Source organism: Solea solea, chromosome 14, assembly GCF_958295425.1.
Source record: "Solea solea chromosome 14, fSolSol10.1, whole genome shotgun sequence".
In the NCBI taxonomy this organism is placed as follows: Eukaryota; Metazoa; Chordata; class Actinopteri; order Pleuronectiformes; family Soleidae; genus Solea; species Solea solea.
Window position 1 is genome coordinate 15,118,936 of NC_081147.1, and position 13,667 is coordinate 15,132,602.

General features: G+C 40.4%; 2 protein-coding genes across 2 annotated transcripts; both read right to left on the bottom strand.

The window, feature by feature from the left end:
* Positions 1-1,209: 1,209 nt before the first annotated feature.
* LOC131472968 (C-X-C motif chemokine 10-like) lies at positions 1,210-1,983 on the bottom strand. Its single transcript, XM_058650474.1, has 3 exons — positions 1,734-1,983; positions 1,525-1,645; positions 1,210-1,374 (listed from the first exon to the last, which is right to left on the bottom strand). Exons 1-3 carry the CDS (start codon positions 1,795-1,797, stop codon positions 1,293-1,295), a joined length of 267 nt encoding a protein of 88 aa, XP_058506457.1. The 5' UTR covers positions 1,798-1,983; the 3' UTR covers positions 1,210-1,292.
* Positions 1,984-9,817: 7,834 nt separating this feature from the next.
* si:dkeyp-72g9.4 (uncharacterized) lies at positions 9,818-12,045 on the bottom strand. The gene is made up of 2 exons (XM_058650142.1): positions 11,862-12,045; positions 9,818-10,872 (listed from the first exon to the last, which is right to left on the bottom strand). The coding sequence occupies exon 2, from the start codon at positions 10,868-10,870 to the stop codon at positions 10,103-10,105; it is 768 nt and encodes a 255-aa protein (XP_058506125.1). The 5' UTR covers positions 10,871-10,872; positions 11,862-12,045; the 3' UTR covers positions 9,818-10,102.
* Between the last annotated feature and the right edge of the window lie 1,622 nt (positions 12,046-13,667).

A 13,667-nucleotide genomic window follows, 5' to 3' on the forward strand; every position in this document is an offset into this window, starting at 1 on the left:
TGCATTTAAGTAAGAACTCTGGAAAATAAGTTAGAACTGAAAGAAGACTTCTGACTCGAAAGAGCCAAAGGTCTGGCCTGCACCAGTCCATTGATCCTCCAGGTCTGTCTTCATGAAAACACCTTCTAGTAAATATCATTCTGATCATGTGATGTTTGCAACAGGTCCAGTGAGTAAGAATTAGTGGCATCTAATGTGTAGATTGTATTCTTACACATCAGGAAGCTATGGTGGCCCTCACATACCAGACAGGGAGGTGTTCCTGGTTTGCGTCGTAAGATTTTGCTTCAAAATCTGAAATGCATCCTCTGGTTGTTTTGTCTGTTCAGGCTGGTGTAGAAATGTTGGCACAAAATGGAGGCCTCCAATCAGCCAGGCCCTTGCCTAGAGTACATATAATATATTTTAAATGATCTTTATCTTTACTGTCTTTGCTGCTGTAATGTGGGACAAATAAATGACTATCTTATATTATATTTGCTCTTGTTTGAAACTGAGCAGGGAACAGTTTTCACTAAACAATTCCTGCCCCCTTTTCACCTCCTCAGTACACAAGTGATACGACCATTATCCCATAAACAACCTGATGCTGTAGAAGTGTAAATATTTTTTTATATACAATTTAATACCATACAACATTCCAAAAATAATGGAAAATGAAAGGTGAGAATTAATTAGTAGTGCAGTACAAACGTGTTTCCTCTCCTGTCTGAGCGAGAGCATAGTGTGGGCTGGTTGTTGACTTGGCATGTAATACACACACACACACACACACACACACACACACACCTTTGTAAGACCAGTTCAGTTTCAAACACGAGACAGAAAACAAGTGACTCAATCCTCCATTAAATTTGATTTATTTAAAAAGAAAACAACAACCCTGAATTATACAGAAAACCAAGGGAATAGAACAAACAAAACGTCACAAAACAAATACATACATCAAATACAGATGTGATGCAAGTGCAAGATAAATAGACAAAAGCTTTCATTCCTTTCACATCTACATTCACTTTATGGGGTTGGAGGTCACATGTTGATGTCCATGCCTGAAGATTCAGTTGTGAGCCGTGCTGGAGCTGTCAGGGTTGGAACTGGGACTGGAAGTGGACTGAGCTCGTCTGACTGTAGGGGTTTTTTATTTCTAGAAATGACAAATAAGAGCAGAGCAAAAAAATTAGACACATTCCAGCCGTGTGAGAAAGGTGTTACCTTATTGCCTCATGTTTTGTGTAACAAAGCTCAGCGTACTCTGACGGTAGAGCTCAGACTCAGGTCTGTATGTTCACTCACATCATATCAAGCACGAGGTCTTGCACCGCTTTCTTGTCTGGGTTCAGACAGTAACGCCGGCCATTGCTGGCTGTGACACTGGAGAGAGGAGAAGTTCAGATGAAGGGATTTCATTTCACATAACAAATAAACTGATTATATAGATGAGTCAGACAGGTATAGACTAACTGATATTGTGAGCTGTTGTGGACATAATAGTTTCATTGAACATTGTTAAATGTTTCTTACACAATCTCCACTTTGTTACAGAATATGGTTGCCGGGTAGATCTGGATGTCCCTTTGTCGAGAATTTCTCATAATGGAATCCCTGACGCTCCGACACAGGCAGCTCTGCGCTGATTCACTGACTATAGAGAAAAACAAGGAAAAAAACAAACGTTTAATTACAATCCATTTTTATTCAAAATGATGACATGAAAAGAGATAAAAACTTACGTTGTGCTTTAGAGATGCAGATCAGAACAGCCAGGAGCAGAAACACTTTGATGATGCCAGACATGTTTGGTTTCCTCTTTGATCAAGATGACGCCGGTGCTGCAGAACAAACTTGGTGTTTGTGGGTAAGAGGGCAGAAAGAACCTCTGTTAAGGTCAGTAAAGTGTGTTGACAAGAGAACTGTGAGGGGTAGAGGCAGATGGGTCACCTTAAATACGTTCTTTAGCCGCATCCTTCATCCTTCCTGTGATCAAGGGAATTTTTTACAAGTGGAAACTGAATCTTCTGAAACCATCAGAGGAAGAAAAAAAGCTTACTCACTCCATTAGATTTCACTGGCCTTTCCATCTAACTGTTATTAATTGTTAGATAGAATTAAGATTTTATAAACTATGTATATTTTATACATTTGTTATATTTATTGGTATTTGTAATAATTAGTATTTTCTTCAATTTTTTTTAAGTAGTTAACCTGAATTGATCTTGTAATGACCACTTCTGATTTTGAGGTGATGTGTCGTCCCTCTTTGAGTCAGTGAGAGTTCTTGGTCACAAAAAGAGAAGATGCATGTCAAAGGCTTTCTGTGTAACGCACGTTTTGTGCTTTAAAAGAGAGATTCTTCACTCACTCATTCATCTTCTAGCACTTAATCCTCTACATGAGGGTCACAGGGGACACTGGTGCCCATCCCAACTGACATAAGGCGAAAGCCTGGGTACACTGTGGCCATTCACTACGGCCTACATATGATGTTTATGTTTACATTGTGGAAAAAGAGTGTAAGAAGGTCCTTAAGGATCAGTCTTTTGGTTTGTGTACCCACTTTAAACATTAGTGTCTTACATAGAGCCCCACAAAATGTTGTTTGTTTCATTAACACATCTCTATCATCTGGTTGCTTTCCGGACTCTCTTAAAGAGGCCAGAGTGACCCCCCTCCTTAAAAAACCCACCCTTGACCCGTCTGAAGTAAATAACTACAGACCTGTCTCTCTTCCTCCTTTTCTCTCCAAAACTCTGGAGCGTGCTATCTTTAATCAACTCTCCTCCTACCTTCACCGGAACAACCTTCTTGATCCTATTCAGTCTGGTACAGAGTAGCCTGGAGAGGATCTGTGTCGAAACCCTGTCCTCTAGCTACTGGGGTCCCTCAGGGTTCTGTCTTGGGCCCTCTCCTCTTCTCTCTATACACCAACTCTCTTGGTTCTGTTATTTTCTCTCATTGTTTTTCCTATCACAGCTATGCCGATGACACCCCACTCATTCTCTCTTTTCCCAGCTCCGACACACATGTAGCAGAACGGATCTCCGCTTGTCTGACCGACATCTCTCAGTGGATGTCTGACCATCACCTGAAATTCAATCTCGACAAGACTGAGTTTCTTTTTCTCCCAGGAAAGGGCTTTCCCACCACAGATCTAACCATCACCCTCGACAACTCTGTGGTAGCTCCTTCTCATACCGCAAGGAACCTGAGTGTGACACTTGATGACCATCTCTCCCTCACTGCCAGCATTGCTGCAACAGCTCGATCTTGCAGATACATGTTGCACAACATCAGAAGGATAAGGCCTCTTCTAACCCAGAAGGCGGCACAGGTTCTGGTCCAGGCTCTCGTCATCTCACGCTTGGACTACTGCAACTCCCTCCTGGATGGGGAGGCGCAGAGCAGACTGTGACAACTTTAGGTCAGATTACATCACAGTCCTGAAAGGAAACTCTTAGTTTGAGCCGAAAGCTTTGTCTGAATTTGAGTTTCACTTTTTCTGGATGAAGTGAAATCCAACCACATTTTCCCACTGTTATATTTAGGAGTGATTATTTGTGCGTGTTCTGCATTTAAGTAAGAACTCTGGAAAATAAGTTAGAACTGAAAGAAGACTTCTGAATCGAAAGAGCCAAAGGTCTGGCCTGCACCAGTCTATTGATCCTCCAGGTCTGTCTTCATGAAAACACCTTCTAGTAAACATCATTCTGATCATGTGATGTTTGCAACAGGTCCAGTGAGTAAGAATTAGTGGCATCTAATGTGTAGATTGTATTCTTACACATCAGGAAGCTATGGTGGCCCTCACATACCAGAAAGGGAGGTGTTCCTGGTTTGCGTTGTAAGATTTTGCTTCAAAATGTGAAATGCAGTTCCCTTGCCTAAAGTACATATATTATAATATAAATGATCTTTATCTTTAGTGTCTTTGCTGCTGTACTGTGGGACAAATAAATGACTATCTTATATTATAGAACAGAGTCATTTAAAGGCCATTAAAACCAAATGCTTTTTTTATTTTAAACACATTTCTAATCATATTTATGGGTAGTAATATTACATTTCTGCGAATAAACGGCTTTGTGGAGGTGTAGGAGAATATAAGGATTGAGGATTATTTGAAATCATCCTATTTGTAGAAACATGGATATAAACTTCTTCATTTACTTCTTCTCTTCTCCAAAGAAGAAGTTTTTCTTTGGAGTTTTCTTTTTATTTCTTTGCAGCTTCACTGAACTGATTTCCAAATTCTTTTGAAAGCTCTCGGAAGCCAGACTGTGCTAAATTAAGACCTGGGGGGTTCTTCCGTGAAAATGAAGCAGAGTGAAAGGGACTTTCATCACTTGCATCATCATGGCACAGCCAAAACAATGAAGGTCAGCTGATCACAAGACCACACGTGACGTTTCCAGAGTGGTCATTTTCACACACACTGCAGCTTATTATTTATATTAAATCCTTTCAGAATTTAGAGAACTAAAAACTCTCATTCTGACTGACAGACTACACTTAGCAAGCTTGAATTGTTCACTGTTTTGCTTGACTTGAGGACTCACTCTCCAGCATAAGAACAAGAAGTTCATTACATTTATGACCACAAGCAGATTTCATGGAATTGATTTTTTTGTCTTTCTGTTGCCCTATAACTGTTGGGGGGTGTATGAGTGTGTGTGTGTGTGTGGGTGGGTGGGGTGGATGTGGGTTTGGGTTTATGTGAGGGGATTACCAGCTCTCTTTATTAATTTAAATTTCCTTTTGTGGGCTCATCTCTCTACAAAAATGGCCAAGTGTGAGAATAAACCCACAGGAACTAATAGCGTCAGCGCCTCTTCCTCTGTAGACTTTAGGTATACACAGCCTGGTGTGATTGCACTTCTCCTTTCCTTTTAAAAGTGACTCAAACCATCAGTAGACAGGCTATGGTAAATAATAATAAAGAATAATCACTGGTATGATAACTGTAAAAATATGTTAAACACACAGGGTTTGAGTTTCATAGTAAATGAAACGGCATGAGGCTGTGATGTACAACAAATATTAAATGTGCATTTTTTTTCCCAGCTGTAGTTAAACTACTTTAACTTCAGCCAGACTTTGAGTTACAATCCTCCTCTTACAATAAATCCCAATCACAATTTTTAGAGTTTGCTGTTTGCTGTTTGCTCATGTGAATCATCTGAAATGTGACCTGACAAACAAAAACCCTGCTTTTGTCACCTCATCTCATTCTTTTACAAATGACAATTAACACTTTAAACATTTCAATTAAAAAGATTGTAAATTCACGTGTCTTAGTAATAACTACAGATTTAAATCTGAAACGTAGTAAAGGAGAAATGCAAAGTTTCATAAAAGGGAAATACACAAGTTAAGTACAAATAGCAACTTAAGTATAGTAAATACTCCTTCTAATACTGTGCTACGTCCTCCACAGAGCCACCATATCTCTCGTTTCTGCTCAAAGCAGGGACAGAAAATGATTGTTTCTTAATTCATAAAGAACTCAACATTGCAGGAGACGTTTCCACAGACAAAGATAGATAGAACATTATTGTTTTGTGTTGCATCGTGTTGGTCGTGAGGCCATACGTTAGTTTCACTTGTGTCGCTGTGGTTTTCTTTCTCCCCCACACGATTGAGCTCATACTTTCATGTTAAATGTTTAGTGTTCAAGTTATTTGCAAATGGAAAAAAAAATAGAAAAAAATAAGTAGTCAACCAAGTCTTAATAAAGTTATCACTTTTATCTAGCAGTCCTCAACAGTTCAATCAGTTGACACGTATTTATATCGACTGTTTTTCACTTTAATTAGAACATCCTGAATTTCAGATGTAAGTGTAGTATCACTAGCCTGTTGTATTACATACAGATAATCAACTAAGAATTTATCTTGGGGTGATTTACTTAATTAAAGGTTACATTTCAAGTGACAGATTAACCAGAATTAGATTAGATTAGAAAGTCTACAGCAAAGTAGTTAAATGATGGTTAATAATATGGCAGAAATAGTTTTTATATTTCTATAGTCGACTGTCACTTATCAGTTGAATGAGTGTCAACAATGGACCTAATCAGTTAATGAACATTTGTGAAAGAACAACTGTCCTGGAAAGTGTACAATATCATTTTAAATGAAATGATATTGTACACAATAATATAAACAAGATATAATAATATAATATAATATAATATATGTACAAGATCATCTTATTGCCTTCTCTGTCTCCAGAGGGAACACAAGTCCCTCTGCCTGACCCCAGTGATCTCTGAGCAGACTTTGCCGATGCTATACAGACAGTTCTTATCTTTAATGAATAAAACATTAAACTGATAAAACAGATTTAAAGAGAATGTTGACTTCAAATCCTCTCCCAATCAAGTGAATTCTCTTGTGTTCACACTTGACAATAGACTCAGTGTTGGTGTCCAACTTAAGGTGACAGTGGATTACTAAGACTAAACAGTCTGGACGTTCACGTCTTTGCCACGTGTCACACTAGCTTTGCTGTGACACTGCTGTGTCTAAAATCAGGCGTCATTCATTTTGTTTTTGATGCACTGAGGTTGCGGTAATTATCAGCTCGTGCGGGACTGTGATGAGACCCTGAATCTGTGTCATCAGGAAACTAAAGAAACCGAAGATGTTCTCCGAAGAAGTGCTACATCTGTCTGTGTGTGCAAAACAAACAGAATATGGGGGACAACACGTGGTGAGCTGGGTCTTTCTCAGCGCGGATACACATTATACACAACATTCAGTTTAAACAAATCTATGGCAGAAGATTTTCCATTTATAAAATATATGATATTACTTAAAAATAAATCTTTGCGGATGTGATTGTAATTGTTGTTATGGGTATATAGGACTGTATTTGTGACACGTGGAGAAGCCTGGTGAAGACCCCACTGAGCACAACTGAGCTGAGGCAAGTGTGAAAAGGAAGACAGAGCGTCTGTGACACTTGTGTCTTTTCCTGTGACAGAGAAGGTGCTATTTTCTCTTACTGGAATCACTGACACTCATATTGCCCCCCCCCCCATTGTTCCAGCACGTGCGGGCTCATTAACAAGCCTCTCATTAGTTGTTTCGCAGGACACTTCTGTGTATGGGTTTCGAAGTCTGTGCCCATGTATGTCTGTTGGTCGGCCAGTGAACCAAAAAAGGTATAAGCTCTGTGTGCTTCCTGTAGCCCTGCATTTCTTATCCAAACAATATCTTATCTGTCAAGTGACAGACAGACTGACAAATGTGGGTTGAATTAATAGAGAGATGGTGACATGAGGACAATGAACAGTCAGACAGAGAAAACGCTGTTAAAATGCTGTTAGTAGTCTCTTGTTATGACTTTTGCAGATACTGTGAGTAGGATGACACCTTTGTCATAGCTTATTTGACAGAGATTTCACGGCAAATTAACTTAGTATTCACAAAAAGGAATGTCAGCAAAAACTGTATGACAACAAAACCATCAACATCAACCAGTTTATCAAAAAGAAGTAGAGTGATTATTGAGGAGGAGCTCAGTGTCAGTGCTTTTGTGTTACTGAGACTTGGATTTCTCTGATTTGGTTAGCGCTTCATTTTGTCTCATGTCTTATTGTTACTGGTGCTGTGTTTTTGTCCTTGTTGGTTTTTGTGGATTTCCTGTTTTAGTTTGACACTTCCTGTTTCATGTGGACACGTCATCGCTCCCTGCCTGGTCTATTGAGTCTAATTAGTTTCACCTGTGTCTAGTTGCCCCGCCCCTTCTGCTAGGAAGGGAGAGGCAACCAGACACAGGTGAAACAGGTGAAACAGGTGAAACTAATTGCCTCTCCCTTTCCCTTTGTTGTCTCTGTCTGTTTTGCTTTTGCTTTTCATTTCACAAAAATGAAAGGATTCATTAATGAACTTGTGTGCGCAACGCTGACAATTAAAGTCGGACTTTCCCCACAGACTAAGGATAGACCTGGACTATAGCATTTATGGTCCCACACTGACAGGTTCTGAATATAGTTTTTAATAAATCAGAAAAAACAAACAAACAAACAAACAAACAAACTCACCCTGCTCTTCACTGTGGTACATTATGGAAGCTGCAGTCGAATGGAGGAGAGATGAAGAGGAACAATGAGAGAGAAACTTGTATATTTTCCTCCTACAAACATCACTGTTGAGTTACATTGTTGCATGACTCTGCAGTGAGAGACATGAAAATGAATCAGTAATATTATGGGTTTGTTATGACTGTGTGTCACTCACACACTCTGGTCTGACTGGTTCATGAAGGTTTTGGTCTCACTCTGCTTAAACAGACCTGACCTTAATTGACCATGTTTTTTTTGTTTTGTTTGACCAATCAGAGACAATGAATGTAATAAGAGTTAACTATGGACTTTATCCACCTGATGGATTTAATGTTTGACTTTTGTAATATTGTTGAGGTTTAATATAGACAATGGAGACAGTGAAAATGCTGAGACATGATTTTAATGAGCTTTATTTATTTTTTTCTATTTCCACCTTTCAGACATTGTCTGAGACAAAGTTTAACAAAGCTCGACAGTTAGCCTGCTCCAGAGCAGACTTGTTCACGCAGCACAAGTTACTATGGTAACTGGGCAGTGATTCATTCAAGCCACGATGATGGAGCGATCCACTCTTTTCACATCGCTGGCCGCAGCCAGTCGTCTCTTTTTAGCACACCATGCAGGTTCAAAGGTCGCTTTGATTCAGAAGTAAACTATGAAAAAGTCACAGTGAACATCAGGTAAACACTGTCCACAGCTATACCATCTTTTTGTTGTTACTTATCTATTTAATGTGTACATTTGTATTATTTATCCATTTATCCACTTTAACCCTTAGGACACAGAGCTTTTAGGCTGCTTTTTTCCATTACTGTGTTTAAACCTACAGTAAATACAGATGCCATCCTTTTTTTTAGCAATCTGATGAAAATGTTTTTATGTTGACCATCTATATAACTATAACTATATAAACTATAACTATATTACTATAACTATACAAACAAACCATAGGCAAAAAGATCTGTGCCACAGGTGTACTTTAGTTTGTGTGAGAGGGATGACCACTTGTATTTACTTATATGTTTTGAATTTGTATAGGTTTATTTATTTTTTTTAGAAAAACTATCAATTTTGTTTATTATACTTTTTTTTTTTTAATATGATGTTTACATTAAGACCATCAAAATCCTTTCTTTGGGTAGAAATGAGAGGAAATAAGAGCCTACATGTGTTATTTTATTTACGTATTATAGTCTTACCAAAGAAAGGAGGGGAAGTCCCAAAACATCATAGCTGTGACTAGTTTCAATGAACTGAACCGCTTTTGATTTGAGGTCATAAAATGTATGATGGTGGTGGTTGTGCAAAGTATTTTTCATGAATAAAACAGGCGCCTCCTGCCCTCTAGTGAATCACAATCACAACTACATCCAGGTGTGGCTTTATTTGTTCAACACTCTTCTACAGTTCCATTCAAAACGACGTTTGCAGCGTTCAAATGTGATCAAGCGAATTAAAAACACCAGTTGCCGGGTAATTATTACATTTCACAGAAACGAGCAGGCGAGTCAGAGGAGCAGCAGACGCTGTGTGAGCGTCTCGTCTCGTGTGTGTTCCTTTTCCTGTGCTGCCTGTGTTTCTCCACACTTGCGTGTTTACCAGCACAGGATCCCACGACAGTTACCATGGAAACTCCAGCCGCTGGCACCAGCAGAGCTGAGCGTGGAGTTCCTTTTTCAAGGCTTCACACATGAAAGGAACACAGATTGTATAGCTGGAAGAAAAACACTGATCCCCCAGTTTGATATTCAAAATATTGGTTTATTTTTTTTTCAGATGCAGTTTCACAAAACACAGGAAGGTAGAAAAGAGTTTTGCAGATTTGGTCATTTTGTACAATTTTGTATGATTCCTGCATACACGACGAGAAAATAATGACACGGATATGTTCCAGTTGGACAATCATGACAACACACGCTGCTGTATGTTCTCACACCTGTATGTAATCACTTTCACTTTATAGATCTGCATAATACACGTCCACATAGTGTCCACCAACGTCTAAATGTCTTCCGTCTGTCCGTTTGTACACTACATCTCAGTGATGGCGGGCAGCATGCAGGCACGCGCACGCACCTCCCTCCATGCTGACCTGCAGTCAGAGATCCACTGGGAGATGAAGGACAGCTTGATGGTGGATTTCTGATTCTCTCCCTCTGCTCCTCGTACAACTGGACTCCTCCTCTGGGCCTCTAACCTGGAGAATCTGTGTTTTGGAGAGATATTTGGAACCAAAGTGTTAGTGCCAGTGTGCACCTCCGGGCAGCTGCTTTTGCGCTCACGTGGGAGGACTGGACTTGAAGCATGGGGGATGCTGTGCGCTCTGGAGCGAGCCCGGCCCTCCCATACACTCCCACGTTGCCCCATGCGTTTTCCCTCCACAAACACCCTCCTCACACCTCCTGAGAGGTTGTTTTCGTGTCCATAAAGAAACTCAAGAGGGTCAGATTTGCCAAACATCAGCTCAACACTCAGTTCTTGCTGATCTCTCTCTCTCTGATCCTCTTCTGTGCAGTTGAATCGGGAGCCGCTTGATGTTTTGCCGCCGTGCTGGGACACCCTCAGCCTCTCGTGCACAGCTTCCAGCTGCCTTGTGTGGATGTTATGAGTGGGAGCGTCTCTGGTGGGGAAGGTGGGGTGTGCCAGGTGGCAGATGGAGAGGAGGTAGTCCTCCGAGGACAACGACTGGCTGTGAAGTGCGTTGGCCTCGTTCATATCCCGCAGCGTTTCCTCTGTGCCCTCTCTGATTGTGGGCAGCAGGAGTCTCCTCTTCGACAGCAGTCTGGACCGCGGTCGCATCGCTGAGGCAAAGACAAAGAGGAAAGCAAAGTCATGTTTACATCCAATTGATTATCGGTACACAAGTGTCACGGCAGTCAGTTCATATAATATTCCACACAGCCAGTGCTCACGAGCAATCTTTCTAATAATTAGTTGGCTTTTATGTCTTTTTCATACTTTTTAAAAAGTAAATTCAGTGCACTTACAGAGCAGATGTTTACAACGCTCTCAGTGGACAGAGGATGATGTTCATTCATATAATAAAAGCAGTTCAAATGAGCACACTTGTGTGATATCCTCCCTAAAAACACACAATTTGATTCAACAGCATTCCCGAGACTGATATTTGAGGCTTGTACCTCGTCGTGTTTGTAGATGAGAGCAGTGTTTGTTCTCGTGAGAGCACACGTTAGTGTTTTTCCAACCACATAATTGAATCACCTAATTTTGACGTCTGGATCTGGAGACACTCCTCTTTATAAATGACAAGTTGCCTGGGGCTTTCTTTTCAAACACAGCGATGTTCTATTTTGGTCTTTATTGAATTGAACGCGCTCCTGAATTCACTTTTTTCCTCCTGACTCTCCATTTCAGACGCCGTCTGGTTATTTTGCAGTGTAAACAGCCCAAAATACACACGATCTCTAAAAGGAGCCTACACGGAGGACTATTTTGAAATGTCTCCTCAGTCATGCAAAGCCACAGAATGTGTAAGTCGATATTTTGTATGTAGCGCTGTATTGTTGTAACCCTGAGTGTAGCCCACAGCACATTTCTGTCTCCACCTCCAAGCCAAAAATAGTGGCAGCCAAACCAGAATACCAGCCTCTCCCTGTTTCTTCCAAGGTGTAACCATAGCTATATTTAGACCACACCTTAGGCACACAGCAGCTAAAAATGTTTCCACGACAGCAGGTCTGAGCAGCAGCACAGAACAGCCACCGCGAGCTCATTTCCACCTCATGCATTATCATGATCCTCACCACAATTTTGCTTTTTCTACACTCACCTGCTTTCTGAGTCCTCTCGTCGTCGTTCCTCTTCTCTCTCGCAAGCACAGATTTAAATCTGCAGATCTCCTTCTCCCTTCCTAACTGAGTGTTGTTGTTGTTCTCTTTCTATGGACGATACTGTGTCTCCAGCCAGTGATGCTGCTTCCTCTGGAGCTCCAACTCTCTGTGACAAGAGGCAGAGTCAGAATGCAGATCTCTCCTCTCCTCACACCCCGCCTCCATCACCAACACCCCCCCCCCCCCCCCATTCTCTTACTTTTGGCTTGCCCTCCTTCTCTAGTTTCTAAAAATAGATACACCATCCATTTCCTCAGCTCCAACACTCACTGTCATTGGTCGACCATATTGATGGAGAGAGAAAAAACACAGGCAGGGAAGGAGCGAACAGAGAACTATGAACTGAAAGGAGAAAAGGGAAACAGGAGACAAGATGGATGATTATTTTGATATATATATATATATATATATATATATATATATATATATATATATATATACATATACATATGTATATATGTATTTTTTTAAGATGTGTCATTTCTAAAAATGTCTTCCCTTGTAATTCAAAATGAATGATGCACTGTGGAAACATAATGTAAATCGTTTTGACCTCAGTGTGTTAAGCATATAATGGGCATCACGCAGAGAGTCTGATGCACATGTGGGAGCTTTGCACATGTTCACTTGACGAGGCCGAGTTCAAACAGCTCCAGTTCATTTTGGAGGACAGCCTCGTGCACACCATCAGATCACGTTTGTTCACAAACCATATTTATCAATGTAATGAGTTCCACGCTGGTGATGTTTTTTTCCCCAGACACAGATTCTGGCAACGTCCCCGGGGGGAATGAAGCAACCAACAGGAGAGCAGGAGAGGGAGAATCCTCCCAGGACAGATGATGAGTGAAAAAGATAATCCAGGAATGTGTGGAATTAATAAAACCTTTATTAGAACGTCTATAATGATTTTATAAAATATTAACATGGGGTTTAAGTCTTCAATGACTCAAAAATGACAGACAGACAAACTCTGGGTAGAGTCTCACAGAGGATCAGAACCACCCAAGATCCTAGCTTTTCAAAGCAGGACTGTAATTCGATCATTTGAGAATTACAGGTTTTTGTCTGCATAAAAGTGGAATTCAATTCATTGCAGAGTTGTAATTTGGACCAAAAGGTGAAACATAAACAGAAGGAGAAGAAATTGGTTTCGGTCAACCAGTGAGGGGAATTATGAAATCAAAGTTGTTGTCAATTGTTGTCAATTTGACAACAATTGTGAGATTAAAGGCCAGAGTTCTTCATATTTGACATCAGTTTACAGACTCAGTTATGGGTCTGTAAACTGATGTCAAATATGAATGACAATCACGTACTCAAAGAAAGAAAGCGACATTTAATGATAGTCATTTGATCTATTTATAGGAGGTTTTGCTGTAAATGTGCCATTGTCTTAACCAATTAGATGCACACGCTGTGAATATATGCTGCGTATATAGTGTGACATCTTCATGATGAGCATTACACGGTGTGTCTATATTTGTGGTTCATCACAGAAGCAGGATTTATACGCATCCTCCTCCAGACGTTCAGTCAACAATCTACTACAGTGACACGTGTGAGTGTGTGCCGGAGGCAGCATGACCTCGATCCCCCTCTGTGAGTCACATGCATGTCTTCTTTGCATCCAACCTATAAAAAGACTGCTGTCCTTTTGTGATTCTCTAATGGACAAGTTACAACGAGCTAAGTTTGCCTCAGACACACACACACACACACACACACACACTCTTACATCTGCA

Excerpts from the sequence above, each read along its gene's own strand:
- LOC131472968 (XM_058650474.1), bottom strand. The coding sequence starts at position 1,797 with ATGTCTGGCATCATCAAAGTGTTTCTGCTCCTGGCTGTTCTGATCTGC. Across the intron at positions 1,646-1,733 it reads CTGCATCTCTAAAGCACAAC|TCAGTGAATCAGCGCAGAGC; the intron begins GTAAGTTTTTAT and ends TTTTCTCTATAG. Across the intron at positions 1,375-1,524 it reads TGTAACAAAGTGGAGATTGT|TGTCACAGCCAGCAATGGCC; the intron begins GTAAGAAACATT and ends TCCTCTCTCCAG.
- si:dkeyp-72g9.4 (XM_058650142.1), bottom strand. The coding sequence starts at position 10,870 with ATGCGACCGCGGTCCAGACTGCTGTCGAAGAGGAGACTCCTGCTGCCC.